This window comes from Primulina eburnea, chromosome 14, assembly GCF_022965805.1.
Source record: "Primulina eburnea isolate SZY01 chromosome 14, ASM2296580v1, whole genome shotgun sequence".
NCBI lineage: Eukaryota > Viridiplantae > Streptophyta > Magnoliopsida > Lamiales > Gesneriaceae > Primulina > Primulina eburnea.
In genome coordinates this window covers 32,275,414-32,297,312 of record NC_133114.1, presented here as the reverse complement: position 1 = coordinate 32,297,312, position 21,899 = coordinate 32,275,414, and the positions used below count along the sequence as shown (strand labels likewise).

Below are 21,899 nucleotides of genomic sequence, written 5' to 3'. Positions count from 1 at the left end.
AATTTTTATCTTCTAGTTTCGTTTTTTCCCATCTTCAATTTATCATACAGGAAAAGTTGCTCGCGCATGATATTTTTTCTATGTAAATTAGAAAAAATAATTTATTTTGGTCCTCTAACTTGTCTCATTTTGGGTTTTGGTCCAGTAAGTATTTGAAGTTTGATTTTTTTGTCGTAATTTTTAATCATATATTACGGGAGGTTTTCCCTATTTCCTAACAAGTGATTGAATATTATAATGAATTCATAGATATGTATCTAATAAAAATCGATACACTTTTTTTGCTCGCGAAGGGTATTATTTAAATAAATAAATCTAATCTTATAATATCGGAGCAATTGTTTTTTGCTGCGCAGACTCAGGCTATGGCTAACGTTAAGATTGGAATATTGGCAGATTGGGCTTTGAATTAGATGGACTATGATTTCATGTGAAATACCCAAGTTTAAACCAATACAATATACCCAGTGCTTCACGGTCTATATACAAGTTTCTTAGTCTACTGAATAAAATTTAAAAAAAAAAATCTACTTATCAGCAAAGCTGTTCTTATTATTGTTATTTATTTTAAAAAGTCATCATACCTGTGGATCTTCCTCCAAATCGGCTGCACTGAACAAGAGCACAAGATGAAACTTATGTTAATTTCCTACACCTCGAATTATTTGTAGATCTTCAAGACGAGAGCTAGAAATACTTGTAGATCGAACGAGAAACGATCATCCACCTTCTTTAGTAGGAAAAGTAAATGACATAAATATGTAAGCCACACCGAATAAATACATCAGTATTTAATACTTATACACACACACACACACACTGATTGAGAAATGTTCACACACTGCTCTTTATTATCCTATCTAGAATATGCCATACTCCTGTAACTAATTCGAGATATATTCCGATTATTTATGTATGCAAGAAATTTTTTGCAGACGATATATCTCACGAATCAATTTTGTGAGACATATATCTTATCTGAGTCACACATGAAAATGTATTACTTTTTATGCGAAAAATATTTCTTAAGATCCGTGAAACCGTCTCACAAGAGACCTGATAGTATATATGATAGTGACGTCATATGAACTAGGGTTAAATTAGTCTGACACCCCAAATACTAGGTAAGCATTTTTTAAAAATATATATTTGTTTGATATATTAAGTTAAATAATATTTATTTTATCTTGGATAATATTTAATTTGGAAAATAAAAATATTATACCTATCATGAATGGTATTATCATATAATTAATAAAGATATTTTTTTAATAAATATCATTAGTGTTTAAGTTAGTTTTGATTAATCCTTAATTTCTTGGACTCCTTTTCTATAATAATTATATGTTAAAACCCTCATCATCAAACCCTTTATGTGCCATTCAGGAAGAACTAGAAGGAGAAAATCATCATTGATCGAGTTCAGAAGAGAAGTCTACTATATCAATCTTACATCTCTTAGTAAATGAAAGTTAATCCTAGTTCTCTTTTGGTTTATTGTGCTTATTTTTAGCTTCAGTTTTAAAAAGAATTTACCGTAAAAGATTTAATAAAATTGGATTGGATGGAATAAGCATTCTAGATTAAATTTAAAACTGTAATTGGGAAACTTTTCGAAATTTAACTGTGAAGTTTTTACATGTTTATTTGAAATCATATCTTAAAGTTTAGAGAATTTAATTTGTATTTATTGATAAGATAATAATAACAACAACTATTACTATTAATTCGTATTAAAAGTATTAATATAAACTAAATAAATAACTAATAAAATTGAATATAAAAACAAAATCAAGAAATTAAAACACAAGTGCAATAAAACAATTACCTAATAAAATATGTTGTAGCCCCATAATTATTTTATCATATTAGTTCAATTTAATATGTTCTGTGTGAACATAAAAATGGCCTCTGAATTATATATTTGGAATTTAAAGTTAATTTAAAATATGAACTTACATAAAAGTCAAATTTAATTGTAAATATTTGTAGAAAATCATTTTAAAAAATCCTTCTAAATTTTAAGCATGATAATCCAATACCATGTGTTGAAAATCATTTCAATTATGATGTTTTCAAATTTATATCTGTCAGATACTCTTAATTTAGATTCTAGTATTTAATTACAATATAATGATCCGTTTGGATTGTTCTAAAACTCATACCAAATTAACGTTTCGTTAGATATGGTTCGTATACCTATATCATGGTTTCAATTATTAAATAGTAAGTGCGCAATATTTTTAAATATTTTAAACCTTACATGCACACATTTACGTCAATTATAGACTTTTCGATGCCATGATTTGATTACGAATAATCATTTTGAATATTCATAGCTCACGAATTTGAATACAGTGTAAAACTATATTTTGGTTAATTTAATTTTAATACGAAATCTTCAACATACAGTTGTATGCAGTATTAGTAAATTAGGGAAATGTGGTCAAGTATCTGTCTTTAGATTAACATATATATCAACTTTCGTAATATTATGGGAGACCCATATGATCTAATGATATTAGAATAAGAGGATAAACATCCTGGTGTAACATAGAATAACCTGTTTAGAAATATGAAATCTTGGATATTATCGATACTTTGGAAAATAAAGGGATTAAATATATTATTTTAGGACGTGTTAATTAATGTACATAACTTCTGTTTATAGATTTTGGTGTTTCATGAGACTTTTGGTTAAATTAATACAATTAATCTAAATATTTCAGGTGTGTATACTCATATTCCGATATTATTTCACAAGATCCTCAATAATGAATTTGAATACATATAGTTGTTATTAGTGATTTATTGGTTTCTTTTATGTTGGAAATCGGTATACTTTTGTGTTTGGTCATGTTTCGATTGATATATGTGTTATGTGAGTCATTTTTTGGTTTCTGCAGGTCAATCAAAGTGCTCAATGGGGAATACATGTGAGTCACCTCTTGTTTTTCTATGGTTTAACGTGTTGCATGAAGATATTCTGTTTTTGGCTGTCTATTCTGTCTAACATGTGAGTTGCTTCTTATCTCTCTGTGGTCAACATGTTGCATCATAGATATTTTGATCTGGATTTTATTACTATCTTTATGTATGAATTTGACATCTTATCTGCATGAGTATTTAGTATTTAATATTGTGAAAGTTTTTGACATCACCCTTGAGGTCGATCTAGTAGTTGTGCTGAATACTTTGTTTTTAAATAATATCCATATGATGAAGATGAATATATAGAATATGTGGAGGATGCTGTCAAGAAAAAGACACTTCAAGAACTAAATTTGTAGGGATTTGATATGCGAATTTTTCCTTTGTAAGATTCATTTAATGATATTAGATATTTGGTCTTTTAAACAAAGTTTTTATTTTCTACAAAGTTTTTATTTAGAAATTAACAAAAATAGGATGATCTCATTTAGAAGACAATTTATTTTTTTTAACAACTATATTACATTTATAAATTATTGCATGTGGTTCGAGTGAGGGAATTTGAGCCTTACATGTTAAATTAGATATTATAGAATAATTAATGGATGTGGTAAGTATATATATGCATGTAATGAAATCAAAACGGGCAAATAACTTTCTAGATCTATCTATTTTTCTTATTTGTATTTTGGTTAAATAAGTTTTAAAAATTTGATTTTGGTGCTCTAACTTAAGTTCTTTTTTACTTTTAGTTTTATTTTGTTGGAGTGCAGGTGTGCTATCAGAAAATGCTTACGTAGCACCACCAAAAAAGCTTATATGATATTGAAAAATGTTGATGTGATATCGAAAAATTGCCGATTTTCTAATGTCATATGAACAATTTTATTAAATTTATTGAAAATTAAAAATTAGTTTACAAAAATAAAAATTAGACAAGCAAGTGAACCAATTTTTTCCCAGATAAAAAACAATAAGTTAGAATATAACAACAAATACATAATAAATACTCGATCAAATTCAAGATACTTTTAACAGTGAACCGTAGATAAAAATATCAGACGAGAGGACAAGGTCAGGACTCTAAGATATCAGTTAGGTTAATCCGTATATCTACCCATTGAAACAATGTAACCAAATATTTAATCGTGGTTAAGTATGATCGACCGGCCATTTAGCTCAACAACCACTATGCTTGTAGACCATACGTAGTTGTTTTTTTTTTTTTAGTTGGGACACTGATCGACAGAACTCGCAACCCCTCGGACCCCCACCCTTTTCCCTCAAACTCCTTAGATGGGATTTGACGAAAATAAATAACTAAAGCGCGTTAGAAAAAAAAAATTATGTATATTAATTTGCATCATGTGGGATATTTTAATGAGCACGCAAATTGGGAAAACTTCGGGGTGCCGGTGCAGAAAATATAATACTGTTGTTTCCAAAGCGTAATTAAGATGTACGTGTGATATATATATATATATATATATATATATATATATATATATATATATATATATATATATATGTTGTAAAATATCTTTCTATATATCTCACCTCAAAAGTGAAGGTTTTGATTAGAATCATTTTTGGTTAAATATAATCTCGTATATCGACAGAGATCCAAATTTAAAGGTAGAATTGAATGAATTGGTAAAAAAATATATTTTATTTTAAAACAATTCTCAGCATGGTTAATTAGTAGAACTCATAATAAAATGCAGAATAATGTTAAATTTAGTGTAGCACGTAAGTATTCATACGGTAGCATTACCAATCCTCTCCTGTGGGACCTAAAAAATTTATTCTATTTGAGTGTTCAATCAACGATCGAGAATTTAAGAATAAAAAGAGACTTCTCGCACGACACATTAATTCATTTTTCGAAGTATTTTCGATGCCAATTTTCTGATGAAGCTATAAGATATATCTCACAGAGTTAAAGTTCAAAGAGACCCTTTTCGGACACAATGGTACTGATTGAGGTAAGTCATCTCTCGTCGTCTCTTACTGCATTAATCCTTCCTCAACCAATGTAGACATAATTTTTTATTTTTATTTTTTGCAATTTCTTGGTGAAATTAAATTACAGCTAGGCTTGCAGAGAAGTGAAGTTAAATTTGAAAAGTTTCTTTGGTGTGTTTGATTTGATAGGGAACTGATCTGATGATATCTAACGGGTGGCCGCTTGGTCTTGGAAACATGAGTTATAGAATTAGAGCGGTGGAGCTCTCCGCTCAGCAAGCGGTGGCGCCGCCACAAACTCACACATCTCGCATCCCCCGTTCCTTCAGTTTCTCATCATTTTCATCCTCTAATCTTGACACTGAGGTAGACTACATACATGATTTTGATCACTTACTTGTGGTGAGACAGTTGCTTGATTTTAGTTTGATATATCCATATTGTACTTTTAGTCCACAGCATCTTTCTTTTGGGACCGAAGTGTTTCTCTGGGCAGGCTGATAGGAATTAAGGCAGCAAATAAAGAAAAGCTGATAGTTGACGAAAGATCGCCAGCTCCTTTCGAAGGGGTATCCAAAAGCCATGAAAATTCTCGTGGGATTTGTGTTCCTTTGCTACATTGCGTTATTGGTAGAATGACTCGAAGTGGTCGGCATTAGATATTTCACTGCGCGCACAGTAACTTGTCTTTCTTTTATAGAAGTTTTTCCCCCATTTTTGTTTCTCTGTTGAGGCATGTCACATTCTTGAATGGATTGAAACGTCATTGTATTTTCATGGCTATGCCTCGGTTTAACTGCATTACAGGTTAAAGCAAGGAAATTTTCAGTGTTTTGATCTCCACAAAATCTAAAATTCAAATGAAAGATTGACTCATATGATTTAATAACGTTGGAACAGGAGGAGAATGATCAGTAACTCCTAATTCACATCAACACTTTTGCATAGGGTGGAGGAGCGGGCCGGTTTCATTATTATTCTGAAAGACATACACAGAGGATTTTAATTATATAAATTATCTTGGTACAATTTCAATCCTTTACAAAAATTAATAAATAATTTTCATGAGTAATATTATTATTTTTATTGTTTATTTTTCGACATTTTACAAAATTGAATTGTTATTAAAATGGTAATTTAAATAATTCGGTTTGAGATAATTTTGTGTGAGCGATATGAAGTAATTTATAAAGGGAATTGAAAATAAGAATTGATTGCACGTGGCAATAAATAAGTTATAGATATTAGATAACACTCACCCATTAATCTTTTATTCAAAGCTAATCTATTCTTTTTACCTGATGAAAATATCAAACAAATTATTTAATTATAATTACAACGAATAATAAAAATCCAAATAATAATAATAACAATAATAATAATAATCGGCATAAATCGCTAGGTCAATTTAAATGAAGAACAGGAAGAGGTGATGGAAGCTACTCTGCCTTTGGACTGAAACCCCAAATTCCTAATAAAGCCCTGCCGTTGTTGCTTGTTCATCCCACCATGGCCACTGTAGCCGCTAGGTCATTTATGCGCTCCGCCGCCACATCCGTCCGAGTCGCCGCCTCCAGAAGCTCAGCTGCAGTCAAATCTACACCTGCTGCTTCTCAATTTCGCGTATCATCTTCATCTCAAAAACCGCTCTCTGCTCGCATTTTCAGGTTGCTCACTCGAAGTTAATTTATTTTTATAATTATCTCTCAATGGTTGAGTTTAGCGATAATAACCGATAATGTTATTACAAGTTGATGTTCAATACCTGTTCGAACTAGATCGCCTGTGGAGATGAGCTGCGTCAGCGTAGTGTCGATGTTACCGTATCACACTGCAACGGCCTCTGCCGTGCTCACTTCTATGCTCTCCGTTTCTCCTCGAAGTCTCGCCTGGACTCTTGAAGGTATGCAGTTTCTATTAAATTGTTTGTTGTCAGTATTTATCATATGAGGAAGCTTAGATGGCGGTTTGATGCATGTTTGTTTTTTTTAATGAGTAGTAATTGTGCGATAAAGGTGTTATGAGATGCTTTTTTGATATATGAGCAATTTGAGATTTTTTTATATGAGTAGCAGTAGCCTTCATTTATTTTTATAATATTTTGGGCTAGATAATGGTGTTAATGAATACGGAGACTTCAGAAGTGAGTAGGTGTACTTCAGGAGGAAGGAAAATTGGTTGATTGTCTGTAGTTTGATGTTTTAGATTAGATATGAGATTAAGTTTAAGAAGACTGCACATCACTGGGCTTTTGTAGCAGTTCTCAGAATCATACTTTCTGAAAATTTTCCAACAATCATTTCTTGTTTCAAGAATATTGGCATTCAAGTATAAGTTACGATGCTTGTCTGTCTACCAAAGCTCTGATATAATATTCAGTATAGCGAGTTTTCAAAATAAAAGAGGTTTATTTTTTTGTTGTAGGCCAAGAAAGAACTAGATGAAGGCCGTGAAAAAGAGGCAAAGTGACTCTGTTTCTTTAACTGCTGAAGATAATGAATATGTTTGTAATTTAGGTGGTAAACCCTCTGTCTGAAAAATTGTTAGTAACTCAGTCGAAACTAAATGGACCATATCAAGTGCGCAAGAATCCATAAACTGCAAGGTCTGATAATTTTAGATGTGATTAGCCTTAACCTTGTTAGCAAGTAGGTTGTTTCCATGAGCCAGGGTACTGATATGTTAACAATTTAATTCACTGAAAAATTCATTCTACTCCATGTAGACTTGATCTTATTTCAATTTATTCTTGCATTTATTTACTTTAGGCGTGAAACCTTGGTAACATGAAAAGTGGGATGTTTCATTCGGCGTGAATCTTGTTTTGCTCACCCTCTTAAAAAGATCTTCTGTCACAAGGGTTGTTTCTAGTAGCTCTTTTGGGGTTTTAGGTTGGGCCTTGGTATATTTTTCCCAAATGTCATACCTTAATTTCTAGGCAAATCAATATTACTGCTTGATCATAAAAAATCTGATGCGTTAAGACTGTTGAATTATCCACTAGATAACTGGCTGATATTAAGCTCCATAAGCCTGAAAATTTTGTTTAATTACGAGTGCATGGCTCTTATTGACTGTTGATGAATGATAATCATCAACTATTTCTCAGGTGACTGGATCTTATCTATTAAAATCATTCTCGTAAAATTTCTACTTTATCTGCTCAGATATGATTATTGCTAATTAAGTTTATAGATCATTCTGATGCATGTTATTTATCAGATTGCAAAGATGATTTATGACGACTGTTGGATGAGAGCAAAGTGTTATTAATGCGCAGTTGAAGAATGCTTCATAATTAGAGCCAGTAATGGGCTTGATACTAGAAAATATTGATTTCTTGTGTTATTTTCTTTCCAGACAGTTATAATGTTAAGAGACACAGGGCTTGTTTATTTCTTTTTCAATGAAAATGATTATTTTATTTAATTTGTAACTTGTTCATTTTGAATGACGAGATGTTTAGAAGCATTATCAATGGATGTGGTAGACTCTGGTTGCACCACATTGCTAATAATTTCTTTAATGAAGAAAGAAGGCAATCCTTTGTATATTTTCTGTATGATTTTGGATTTTTGTTCATATTTTTTCTTTGAGGCTTTCCCTGCAGAGGGGTCTTATATTATGGAATTTACAAGAGTAAATACCGGCATTGCTCTGTATTTTCTTCATGACCTTTTGACTTGGGTTTTTTTTCTGTTTAGGGTTGTGATTACTGCTCATTGGCTGACTTTCACGTGAAGATTTTCGAAATTGCCTCCTTTTAGCTGAAATATGTATTTTACATTATATAAGACTGTCAAACTTACCCTTTAGAATCATACTTTTCATTTTCTTTATGCTCGCCTTTCAGCTGTGTGTGGCTGAATTAATCATTCACTTGGACTATTCTTTGCAAGTACTTTTCCATTTTTCCTGAATTGTAGATTGATGATTGTTATAGATTATATTGAGATGCGGTGCATGATAATTCCGTGGATGTCTCTGGGCATATATAGCTCTCGCATAATCCTGAAGCCTGTTTTGTTTGTAAAATTTGGCTTTTCACTCGAACATTTGATCAAATAGCATGAACTGTCATATAATTGATGTATCGATTTCATTCATGTTTGATTTTCGGGGAGCTGAGTTTGAAGTCTTGATTGCCATGTGAAGTTAAAACGAGTTCACGTTATTCTCAAATTCGAAGTAGTATAACATACGGCCTTTACTTTTCTGGCCCAACAAGTTGGTTTCTTAAATAAAACATTTAATACTAAATAGCAATTTTTTTTGGTGCTGACTAGGTTCATTGGCATATCGTGTAATCTGCGCAGTACATAAATGTGTATGAGACGATAGAGTAAGCATGGGTCTAGAACACCAAAGTTTCTTCCAACACAAAACGTTAGGAAAATGATATATTTGCTTAATTGCTTCCTTCGTCACTTTCATCAAGAAAATTCAAGACGAATGGACGGTGATAGTGGACGGAAGCCGCATGAGTACCGCACGATACTCGACTAGTGACGTTGTCTTAAAGCAATTCCTCTTTGACTCCATCTTCTCCAGGATGAGTCACCTTGGATACTACCCCACTTATCCGCCATAACCCTCATGGACCCCTTCAACACATCAATCTTTGCACTGCGAGGCATTAAATACTTGCCTAGCTGCCTTCGTTAAATTAACTGCAAGCAAATCAAAGTGTATCGTTAACCGATATGCCTACATAATCAGAGAAATACTAGTTAATTGTGAATGTACTATACGAGTTAGTGCCAAGCATGCATTGTTCACTGTTAAATATTCTGTGTTTTTTTTTATCAGGCGAGATCGTTTGGATGAGCTAAGATCAGGTGATTTTCTAAATACTCTTGGTCAATCATCCTCAGGGTGTGGATAGTGTAACTACAATTTACTCATGTTTGGCTTTTTTTTTAAAGATTTATCGGACCATTTATCCATACAATTATCTTAAATTTTATTAAATGATGCATATAATTCTTCTTAGGAAAATCAATTAAAGATTTTTTCCTTTTTCGGTAGCCGTTCTGAAATAAAATATATAAAAAAAAATGTTCTTCGGGAATCTCTAACCCCACACTATTAGAGAGGAGGGAAACTCTTCCAACCAATGGAAGATCACTGTACTTTTAGAGTACAAAATAGAGAATGATATAAATTATAAAAATGTCATCATCAAAATTCAAAAATTGTACAAGGGTCATTTTGTATTTTTTATTTATATTTTTGGTCCATTTCATATTTTTATTTTGAATTTTCTAATTAATTTTAGTGTTAATATTTTTTTTATCTCTTTTTAATTTATTTGAATTGTTTTATTATTTTCGTTAATTAGTTATAATTTTATTATTTATATTATACACAAAATGAAAATAATAAACAAGATCTAGACTCAAAAAATACATAACACAATTTATTACAACACTTATTCTCGATTTAATTAAAATTGATAAACATGCAATTTTTTTGACAAAGGTGTAGAAATCTCGTCCAAGCCATCCCTTTTCACTATTTCTGCCAAATTTTTTGTCGTCCTTTGACCAAGTATGTACTAACTGATTCATCAACATACATAGGATTCATCCTTAGTATTTTAGTCATTATCACATTCTTTTGTTTCTCAGCATCAATGAGTTGTTGTCGATAGATCTCAGCATTCTCCATCACAGCTATTATTTTCTCACTACTTAGTACTTATGGTCATGGTGGAAAGGTCCTTCAAGTGTTCTTCATTAACTTTTCTTTTGGTTTTAGCCTTGTTTTTGCCAATTGGACGTCGAGAACTCCATGATGAATTATTTTCATCCAAGTTTATAGCAAACTCAGATAGTCTTTGAGAATCAGATGTGGGTGATTTTGTGTTGGGAGATAGTCAGACTGTGTTTGTTTGAATTGAAAAAACTAAAAAATGGAGTATTTGATAACATTTAGGGCCAGTTTGGTATGTAGGACAAATGTTGGATTGATTAGTAACACTTTGTTTGCTATAATTTTACGGATATGAGATTGATTAGATGTTTGACAATTGTACTGTTGCCGTGGGAAACTAAATCCATGAATCGTAGAATGATAGAAATAATCCGGGTACCCCAAAATTTATTATCACCAAAATACCCCTGCTTGTAATAATTATCCAACTTGCAAGTGGTCTTCTCTACATCAATGTCCGAAATTCTTACGTACAGTGTTGCCTTTGTCCTGTGCTGAAGATTTTCGAAATCGAGATGGAACAACCAAATCCCCATTTCCAGCACAGATATGAAGTAATCCGAAGGTTTCTTGAAGGTAAAATTTGATACAATTCTGCTGCGAAGCTATGCGTAATTACCGATGTCAAAACTCTTGCATAATGCCTTGCGCCGTAGATGTATGAAAAATTTATTTTTCTTTGTTAACGCTTTCATCTGCATATCTATTGTATAAACTGATTTTTTTTTACAATAGTCGGTTGTTCGGTGTGTTTCTTTTGCTGTGCGAAGATTTTTTTTTTTTTTACAAGAAACCACAAAATTGGAGGTCGTCTTACATTGCAGTAGAAATTGGTTGGCTTTCTTTCTTGGGCTGTTGTGCAACTATTTAAGGGGCTGAAATACGTTACTTGGTTGGCTTTCTTTCTTGCGCCGTAAATGTTGCTTTATAACAACGGATCGAACGACGTTGGTGAAATTAAGTTCAAATCTCACCTGCAAGAGAGAAAATTTGAACTCACAAGGAGGTGCTCTAGCTTTCTGTTGCCTTTCGGTTCACATCTTTGACGGTTCTGAACTCATCTTTAAAATCTTCACGTACGACCGAAAGGAAGAGGGTTTCCAATTGGGGTCTGATTTTTGAGAGAACAAGCCGTAGGTTGGGGGACTAAAAACGATATAACAAAATAAAATAAATAGTAACATCAAGGGTATTTTGGTCTTTAGCACACTTATCATGACTTTATCAATACTATTAATTTCACACCACACGTGATATTACATAACTCTGAAATTAAATATCTTATCATATCAAACACTTATCAATCAAATTATTAATCATTCAACTATCACATCCTACGAACCAAGCGGACCCTTAGAGGATATGAGTTGGATAATATTTTGAATTATATTATAAAAGATATACGGTGGAAAACATGGAATATGAGTTGGAGATAATCTTATTAATTTATAATAATCCTTTAAGTAAGTAAACAATAAATGTCAACTAACGACTTTGGGGCCAATGAGCCTCGTTTTTCCCAAGCTGTAAGATGAAATTCCTTTTCCAAGAGACGAGAATTCAACGTCATAGCGCCAATAATTTTTCTTATCTTTTTTAGCTTAATTAAAACTTAAAAATATATATATTTAAGAAAACTCTTATTTATAATCGCACTTGGTCCAATGGCATATACCCTTTTCCAATTATTACAAGAGAGGTGTAATCTTCTTCAATTAATCCTAATTATTATTAACAACTGTTCTCCCCCTATAATATATGACCAACCACCCATCACAAATTGGTCGAAGCGTCGTATCATTATAACGTTTCATATTTTTTTTTTAATAAGAAGGAAGAAGAGAATCTCAAATTCCTTAATCAGACATTAATCTCCGTTGATCAGATGCTGGAATTATTCCTGCTGGGGTGCACCGGAGTCGTCGTGTTCCTTCACGGGGCCAATTTCTTCTTCCACGCCGGCCTTTCTTCCCACTTTGCCGTCCGTGCTCTCAGGTTTCCCCTCTGCGCCTTTCATTTCGTGGCCCAAAATTATTTTTTAGTTAATAAATGTCGAAACCAACTTTCTTGAAATGCTCAAGCTGACTGGGTATAGTTTTTCCTTTTAAACAAATAATTGTTAAATAGCATTTACATATAATATACGATCGAATGTAAATGAGGATCGAGGTGAATTCGCTCGATTTTGTATTTATATTAAGCTGAAATTATTTGTTTTAAAAGTTTCTAATGCGTAAAGAATTATCTAAATGATTGTCCTTAAAAAAACAACTCTAGAGCACTTCAACAGTACATGGGAACAATTACAAAAGTGGTTGATGGCTCGCTGCATGTCTTCATTTAATTCCCCCACTTGCAGATTTATATGTACCCAATAGTTCTTAATTCAAAACTATTTTATGCTCAAATTTTCTCAACCAACCTTGAAGTTAATTAATTTCCATAATTAGAGAATGGTTTGATATTCAATTATTGGCTAGGTATCAACTGGTACAGCTTTTTAAAAAGTATATATGATAGATATATCTCACCATATAGTACTAAAAAAGTAGCAAAGCATCTTACCGTTATCCCCATGTCGGTTCATTACATAATTTATAATTCTTGGAAAACAGTTAACGATACTCTTCAATGTTTGTGAAGTTGTAAACGATAAAATCTGATGCATGTAATCGTTTCTTGTAATATATTTTACATGCTTTTGTTGACAGTTTCTTGGGGTTTGCTGCTTGGTAAAGGGGGATGTGAAAAAATGGAAAAAGAAGACAAAAGATTTGCTGAGAAACAACAGCAACTGTTTGTGCAAATATATTTTTGAAAATTCTTACGTTGTTAATTACACTTGATAATTGTAAGAAATCGTCTATTGTATGTTTGGGTTCGTATTACTAGAAATGCCATTGTCGTCAATGTGCAGCATTTGGAGAGTCATACATCTTTACATGCTTCAAACGCACTCATTGAAAGTGTGATTTTTTTAATATAACTGAATTAGACTTTAAAAAAGGGATGGATATTTGACTTTAATTCAAATTATCATACATATTTCCCACCCTGCACTCAAAAAGTTTTGTTCCACTGATGAGTACTCGACGACCCAAAATCCAGGCCGATCACCTGGACCCCTGACCATTTATTTGTATGCAGTGTCAAATATGACATGATGCGGAGCTCTGGCTCTGGCTATGGCTCTGATAAATTACTCCAATCGAGTTCGTTTGATACCCGGTTCCCTAAAATTATATATCGAAGACCGGTATTTCAGAGGAACAGGTGGGTCTATTCGCGTTCTGATATATGGATTTCAGCATATGCTAGCTACATTGAGAGCTCGATCCTTGAAATAGTAACTTTTTTGGACCAACAACATAGACCTCATACTAGTTTAATTTAAAGTATAAACAACAACCTGGACCTTTTTTGGCTCCAAGAACCTAGACCAGCATACTCCTCCCGTTAGAATTGTTCATGAAAAGGATGAGCTTGGAGAGACAAGTACTGCTTACCCTTTGCAAGAGAACATATCGTTTAGACGGAACTGGTAATTGTGGCACCCTTTGAAAGCCGCAACTTGTAATTGTGGCTTTCTAATATCCATAAAACCAAAAAGAAACAGGTGGTCTAACTGCATTTGCCCGATAAGATACGGAGCCAAGCATATTATATTCCATGTGCAAGTTTTTCATAAATCCATATGCAAAATTTAGGAGGTTTCTGCTCGACAAGATTCTGCTACTGAAGCAAATGATATTTAGTTCTTTACTCGGCAAGAAACGCACGAGGCTAATGGATACCATCACCGCTTTTAATGGAAAGAATACTTGTTCTTAACTAGCGGCCTAGACTAGATACTAACAGCACACCATCAAATTTAATTACCACACGTGCAAATAAAAGCTCACGCGCTGACGGGGGGCCGTGGTATGACGTTCATAATCCATTTATTGAAAAATCCATGGGCGGGCCGGGGGCTGCTGCTATAATAGAAGTTTCCCACACTTGTCTGGTTTTTATGGGTTCTTGTTATTATTAATTTTAAAACAAAAAATTAATTTCAAAAATAATTTTGTTGATTGGTTACGGTAGCTGTCTCTGACGGGACACTGCCAACGTGGGAGCATCGCCGTTCACAATTTCTAAATGTATTGTATCGTATTTTTTTGTTATATTTTTTAGTTCGAAATTATTTTGTCAAATAAGTATCATTTTGTATTAATGTTAGTTAAAAGTTATTTATTAAGAATATTTATATTAAATATTAAATTTTAGTTGTTGATATACAAGAATATTGTATTTATTTTTAAAAAATAAAATCAATATTTTACATAATTCGAAAATATATAAATCTTAATTACGAAATTTTAGTGGAATATATAATTTAATTGATAAAATGATATTTTTTAGTATAATATAATTTTTTTTCTAAATTAAATCAATATCAATCATATATTCATGATAAATATTAAATTTTAATTGTTGATATACAAAATTATTGTATTTGACTTTTTTAAAATAAAAAAATATTTTATATAATTAAAAAATATATAAATATTAGTTATGAAATTTTAGTACAATATAAAATTTAATTGATAAAATGATACAAATAGATTCCAATTCCCATCAAAATATTTTAATTATAAAATTTCAATAAAAAAATCATCATCAGAATTACAATAATATAGATGACTTCTAGTTCCACACTCGAGTGAATTACATTTTTTCGTCCATCTACGCAATATAATTTCTTGATTAAGAACATTTAGTTCATTTGAATAACCTGGAAAAATTACTGGTGAAATAACATTTCTTTCGGTCGCATATCATAAACAAGTTGTTGTAGAACAACATTAAAAAGGTCAGTAAAACTTTGGATATTTGACCAAATTGGATTTTGATAATCATGGTAAGCAAATGAATGTTGGATATCACATGATGGATCAGATGACTTTGTGTTACCAAAAAAAAAACATGATGGTCCAGATGATTCTGTATTACCCACAAAACATTCCATGTACTACACAAAAAAAAAAATTGATGGATCAGATGGGCCTGTGTTATCGAAAAAATGTTCGACCAGATGAGCTTGTGTTATCGAAAAAAACCTAATGGACCAGATGAACCCGTATCACCCTAAAAATATAAAGGTCAAGATGACCACGTAGTATCATATCCAACAAAGGTCGTACAATGTTAAACTTAGCTAATGGATCAATAGTGGTAAACCCATTTCCTGGTCTAATTAACCATGTCACTCCCCCACCTTAATGATGACTGATGTGAATTAAGAGAATTACATTTGAAAACTTAGAGTTCTCGTTTTCTCGTATCATTCTCTTTTGAAAATATATCTCAACTTTCTATTTCATATAAGAAATACTTTTTGATGAGATTCTTTCCAATATGTGTTGCGGTGACAATTTCTCGTAATATCATGAAGTTCATTATTGTCGAAGTAGAAACTTAACTATTGTAAAAAATATTTAGTATTTCAAAAATAGAGATGATACTTCGAAGTTTGAAATAACCAAACGCAAGTTAACCGCTTGAAACATGAAGTTAATGCATTACTTGCCTCTTGGCACCATTTTTATATTATTTTTTCCATCAGATATATTGAAATAAATAATTCTGCTATAACTAAAATATTCAACTATTATAATATAAAATAAAATAGCAAAGTATAGATTTATATACAAAAAGTTATGCCTTTCTATTGTGAGGGCTAAAAGTCACTAAATTCGTTTATCTGAAAATGGTTCTGTTTGTTCTAACAAAAAGAATTTAAAACATGATTCTGACAAAGATCAATTAAAATAGTCAGTGTGCTGTTAATTAATGAAATGATCAAATGGGATATATCAATTAATTTCACTTATTAAATCGTTTATATTGTGTTTAGATGGAATGATCCGAAGTCATGTGTTTCAAATTCATATATTTAAATTATCTTTTATTGTTTATATTGGATAGATTTAAATTGCTTTCTTTAAACTATAATAATAATTATAATAGATTTAAAATTGGCTCAAAATTAATATCATTTCAAATATTAACATATATCCGAATCAAATCTATATATCGATTTTGCGAAAGCTGACAAAATTATTTGATTATTCCATCAAGCGGTGTTGAACTTGAAACTAAAGAAAATGTAAAATAAGGTCCTGCGGGAGCCCGACTGAAATCACTTGCTCGTGAGTGAGTTTTTTAAAAATTAATAATAACCCCTACAAAATAAATAAAAGAAAAAAAAATATAGAAAATAGGGAGTGAAGACAATTGGGCATGCAACTTATTACAGCGGTCATTTCCTTAACACAGACAACTCTTTCCACAATCCACACGTATGCACCGCCAACAAATCTCGTCTGCCACGTAACCATGCGGGTCCCAACTCCTCCGCCGGGCGGCTCGACTTTGACTGCAATCCTCTATATATTCAATCCATAGCCATTCATTCACCCGTACTTTTAGCTCTACCAAAATCAATAATTTAATCAATAAGCTCTTGATTTATTCTGAATGTGATGGCTCCGAGGGCTAGAGCCGCGGCGCCGTTGGGGGCTAGGCGCGGTGACGATGAAACACATTTTCGCGGGGTTAGGAAGAGGCCGTGGGGAAGGTATGCAGCGGAGATAAGGGATCCGGGGAAGAAGATCCGCGTGTGGTTGGGGACATTCGACACGGCGGAGGAGGCGGCCAGAGCTTACGATGAGGCCGCTCGCAAATTTCGAGGACACAAGGCCAAGACCAACTTTCCTTCCCCCGATTCCATTGTCAAGAAAGTCAACAATCGGAGCCCAAGCCAGAGCAGCACCTTGGAATCTTCGAGCCGGGAGGATGTCCATGCGCCGTCGTTGCTGAAGGTGGATCGTTTACCTCTGGACCTCACTCTTGGCCGGCGACCCATGAGATTCCCCTTTCAGAATAACCTCAAGTTTCTTACGCCGGTCACGTCCGCCACATTCGTCAGCTACAAACCGGAGCATACCACGATGCTCCACCTGGGTCCCGAGTCGCGTCAAGAAATCGCCGAGCTCATGAACCAATTCCGACAGCTCCCTGTGGATTTCTTCCACGCTGACGGGGCCCAGGGCGACTGCGATTCCTCGTCAGCAGTCGCGGACCAGTCGCAACACAGAAGAGGCTTGAATCTCGACCTCAACCTCCCTCCACCGGAAAGCGTTTGATCCCCGCGGCGAGATTTTGTTCGATTAATTCCTTTATTTAATATTTTTCCGAGAAAAATAAAATAAAACCAGTAGAGATTTATATAGAGTAGTACTTAACCGTGAAAATTTTAAGTCTGTAACCTGTCGATGTAACGATCGCCGTTTGATGTGAATAGTATAGTCTGAGTCTGAATGTAGTCAAGTTGGCCGGCGAAGTAGCCATGAAGCGTGGGCGAAATTGGTCGGCAATCGTGGGCCATATCCGTACGGACATCTCCTACATGCTATAGGGTTGGTAATAATAACTAAGTGGATGTATCAGCTGCCCACCCTTTATCCGCTCTCACCAAGTATATAATAATATTGTTTGCGATAAAAGTGAAACTTGTTTATTGTCCGCCTAATTTTCTTCTTATTCAAGCTCGCCCCTCTGTTTTTAACATGTAAGCATATATGCTTTTAATATTATTATTGATCATTTGTAGAAGTAATTTGTCAAATCAAATAGAATTATAATAATCCTGAAAACTTGATTTTAGTCCATTCTAACCAAAATGAGTTGATGTGAACAAGCGTCTTTGAATTGGGGCATCTGTCGCTCTGCTGAAAAGATTATTCGGAAAATTGATATTATTTTTAAAAAATATAATTTATATATTTAACCGGGTTGACCCGAACTCGACCATTCAAAAAATGTGAAACTTCATTGTTTGAATATTAGAACAAGGAGAGGGACACTTCCATATATATTAATCCGGAAAATTGGGGCATCTTGCGCTTAAATTTAGGTCCATTTAGTTCTGGTGAAAAGATTATTGGAAAATTGTGATGTTTAGCTTAGGTGAGTTGTCGGATTTAACATAGACAATTAAGCCGGCTGCGAGTGGGGCCATAGAGAGAGAAACCACGCCACATCATCATCGCCAACAGATATATCAAAATTATTACCGAACCACATATAATAATATTATTAACTAATAATAATGAGGTAGGTGTGGGGGGGCCACCCATTTTTAATGGGAAAATCGGTGCCTTTTGAGGTGACAACTTCACCTTCACGCCAAATTTCTTCAATATTAAATTATTATTAAACATAAAATATATGTAATTACAAGAGTCTTATCCTTGTCTACTAATTTTCATCTCGATGTTTATTCCTTGTGATGTGTCGATAATCTTAGGTTCAAGGCATCTACCTATCTATCCTATTGGAATTTATAAAGATTGATTGATTTTAGGGTTTCTTTTTGGGGAAACAATAATTCAATTTATTAAAGAAGCATTAAATGAGCTCGTTACACGATATCTTTTCATCTAATAGACATTCGACACTAGCGTTGGTGTAAGTAAATTTTATCAGTTTAACCAAAAAAAACATTAGTCAATGTTATAGATAATATTTTGGGGCAGATGGTTATTTTTGAAATTTAGATAATATCTTTAAATATTTGAATTATGATACTTTATCTTGTAATATATTACAAGCTACGCAGTTAGAGTTCCATTTTTAATCTAGACAAAAATTTATGTGAGACGATCTCACGGATCATATTTGTGACACAGATCTCTTATTTGGGTCATACATGAAAAAGTATTACTTTTTATGTTAAGAGTATTACTTTTTATTGTGAATATAGATAGGATTGACTCGTCACAAAAATTAAGATCCGTGATACAGTCTCACATGAGACCAACTCTTTAATCTTTTATCTTGTTTTATTAATCATATAAGCATCAAGAGACCAACTCTTTAATCTTTTATCTAGTTTTATTAATCATATAAGTATCAAATACTAGATGTAATGATATGTATATATTCATATTAAATATGCATTGTATATAATTTGATTTACAGAGGCATGTGGACGAGAAATTAAAGACCCCTGTATTACCCACAGACGGTAGGCTTTATTTATGGCCCATTTTGATAGACAAAATCTCAACAATAACTTTTATATATATATATATATATATATAAAAGTTATTGTTGAGATTTTGTCTATCAAAATGGGCCATAAATAAAGCCTACCGTCTGTGGGTAATACAGGGGTCTTTAATTTCTCGTCCACATATATATATATATATATATATATATATATATATATATATATATATATATTCATTTTGATTTACAGTTAGTTTATCATGCAATTTTATCTTAATTACGATAATATTATATTCATTTTTTTAATATAATAAAATATATTATCCTATAATGAATAATTCAGAAAGACAGTGACTAAACAAATATGCAAACTGCGACAATAATGATACACTAATTAAAGATACACACTTTGTATGTATTATTATTATTTTTAATTCGAAATAATAATAATAAATAATTAATGTGAAATTATTTTCAATTTAAAAGATTTGTTTGATTTAAAAGAGAAATTTTGTTTAAATTTTTTTACATAAAATATGAAATGACTTAAACAAGTTTTTAGTAGGATAATAAAGTTAATTATATAATTAAACATTTATAGCTAATCCTCAAAAATCGAAAATTTTAATAATATATTATAGATTAAATGCATTCGTTCCATAATTTAAGCGGCAATGGCATTGTTGGGATTATGCACCAGTATCACCAAAAAGAAAGTTTCATCAATTTTATTTTTGGCGTGTGAAGGGGGTGAATTAATTTTTATTTAAAAAATTATATTTATATTAAATTATAATATAAATATAAAATTATAAATAATATAAATATTATAGAAAAGCATAATTTATAAAAATATCTTTTTTTTAAATTTCATATTTATTATTTTCAGTGTTCTTTAAAAAATACACAATTTACATTATATTGTCATATAATATGAGATATACTATTTTAAGACTTTAAAATAATTTCATTATATAATTTTATTCCACCAAAAAAAAAATCACATACAATTTTTGTAAAAAAAAATTATGTTTCTAAAACTTCAGATATGTAAACCAAACGAGGCCTACTGCCCCTCAATGGGTACATAACAAATGAATCAAAGGTTAATAATTCATAAGTTTATATATGAAAAGGTGTATCCTGGGACATAAATAAATAACTCTAGACCAGTTTTTAAAATTCAAATTTAATTTTATTGACTTTGATTTGGACTGGGACATTAATGTGGTAATAATTTTGCCAGAGTATTTAAGGATGAATGTGAAAGGTAGGTTTAGATGTTGAATTGACGGCCGGCAAAAACACATTTATGTAGTTACGAGTATTTAATCAATTTAACTAAATTAAAAAAAAAAAAGTTGAAAGATGTGGGGCCGAGGAGCGGCTGCAGCAAAGATCTGAAAGAATCTGCGGCTTTTCTGTGCGGCTGCTGCTGCTCACGCTTTATTAGGTAGTACAATTTTTATTTATTTTATATATAATAATTAAAAAAGAATTATTCAAGTGGGGACTTGCGTGTATTGCTCTACAAATTTCCCTATCTCTACTCTGCGTAATCCAGCTTCCCACGTGTCATTCCTGACATTGTCCAAATTTTAATCTGGTCGTGTCTAAAATTATAAAAAATCAAATTTAATGAGTGAAATTATTCTTTCAATTACACAAAATGTATTTTTTCCCGACACCCATTTTTCATATTTATATTTTTTATGGTATTATGTTGGTGTTTCAATAAAAAAAATGTAAATTAAATAAGAACTACATTCAATGACTAAAAATATATGAAAGGCCGATGATGCCCTTCATAGGCAAAAGAGAGCTAATTGAGGGCAAGCTTGTATTAGGAGTCAATGAATTTATGAACCAGTCAACACGTAATGATTTAATCGCAACCACCAAGACTGTATACTTTATTTGTTTACAATAAAGAAAGCTATTTATATCAAACAAGAAAACGTTTGACTGGCATTTCCTTTTATTTATTATTATGATTGTTTAATCTCCCTTGCAGATTTTATTAATTATTATATTATAAATATAAATAAAGCACGCAATATTTTATTTTAGTGTAATTTTACCAATGGCAATTGACATGGTTAATTGTCCTTAATTAACACTTTTCCACGCATTAATTTTATCATGATATAATAAACTTATATTCTCACGGATTTTTATTCGTGAAACAAGTCCATCATGTTCATATTTACAATAATATACACTATTTTATC

General features: G+C 31.9%; 3 protein-coding genes across 5 annotated transcripts; all 3 read left to right on the top strand.

Annotated features, from left to right (window-relative positions):
- Positions 1-4,738: 4,738 nt before the first annotated feature.
- LOC140812673 (uncharacterized) lies at positions 4,739-5,673 on the top strand. The gene is made up of 3 exons (XM_073171012.1): positions 4,739-4,916; positions 5,086-5,262; positions 5,349-5,673. The coding sequence occupies exons 1-3, from the start codon at positions 4,902-4,904 to the stop codon at positions 5,553-5,555; spliced, it is 399 nt and encodes a 132-aa protein (XP_073027113.1). The 5' UTR covers positions 4,739-4,901; the 3' UTR covers positions 5,556-5,673.
- Positions 5,674-6,299: 626 nt separating this feature from the next.
- On the top strand, positions 6,300-8,981 carry LOC140812995 (protein NUCLEAR FUSION DEFECTIVE 6, mitochondrial-like). 3 transcript variants are annotated; one of them, XM_073171393.1, is made up of 3 exons: positions 6,300-6,563; positions 6,675-6,799; positions 7,321-8,101. In XM_073171393.1, exons 1-3 carry the CDS (start codon positions 6,406-6,408, stop codon positions 7,338-7,340), a joined length of 303 nt encoding a protein of 100 aa, XP_073027494.1. In that variant the 5' UTR covers positions 6,300-6,405; the 3' UTR covers positions 7,341-8,101. The 3 variants fall into 3 exon arrangements, with proteins under 3 accessions (XP_073027494.1, XP_073027493.1, XP_073027496.1); XM_073171392.1 differs by lacking the exon at positions 7,321-8,101 and adding an exon at positions 8,119-8,451 and having other exon boundaries at positions 6,302-6,563; XM_073171395.1 differs by lacking the exon at positions 7,321-8,101 and adding an exon at positions 8,601-8,981 and having other exon boundaries at positions 6,303-6,563.
- Positions 8,982-16,759: 7,778 nt separating this feature from the next.
- On the top strand, positions 16,760-18,175 carry LOC140812907 (ethylene-responsive transcription factor 4-like). The gene has a single exon (XM_073171284.1). It carries the CDS (start codon positions 17,139-17,141, stop codon positions 17,799-17,801), a length of 663 nt encoding a protein of 220 aa, XP_073027385.1. The 5' UTR covers positions 16,760-17,138; the 3' UTR covers positions 17,802-18,175.
- The last annotated feature ends 3,724 nt before the right edge of the window (positions 18,176-21,899 follow it).

Coding starts and splice junctions, on each gene's coding strand:
- LOC140812673 (XM_073171012.1), top strand. Junction 5,263..5,348: donor CCTCTAATCTTGACACTGAG/GTAGACTACATA, acceptor TTGTACTTTTAG/TCCACAGCATCTTTCTTTTG.
- LOC140812995 (XM_073171392.1), top strand. CDS start 6,406: ATGGCCACTGTAGCCGCTAGGTCATTTATGCGCTCCGCCGCCACATCC. Junction 6,564..6,674: donor CTCTCTGCTCGCATTTTCAG/GTTGCTCACTCG, acceptor TGTTCGAACTAG/ATCGCCTGTGGAGATGAGCT. Junction 6,800..8,118: donor TCTCGCCTGGACTCTTGAAG/GTATGCAGTTTC, acceptor GTTATTTATCAG/ATTGCAAAGATGATTTATGA.
- LOC140812907 (XM_073171284.1), top strand. CDS start 17,139: ATGGCTCCGAGGGCTAGAGCCGCGGCGCCGTTGGGGGCTAGGCGCGGT.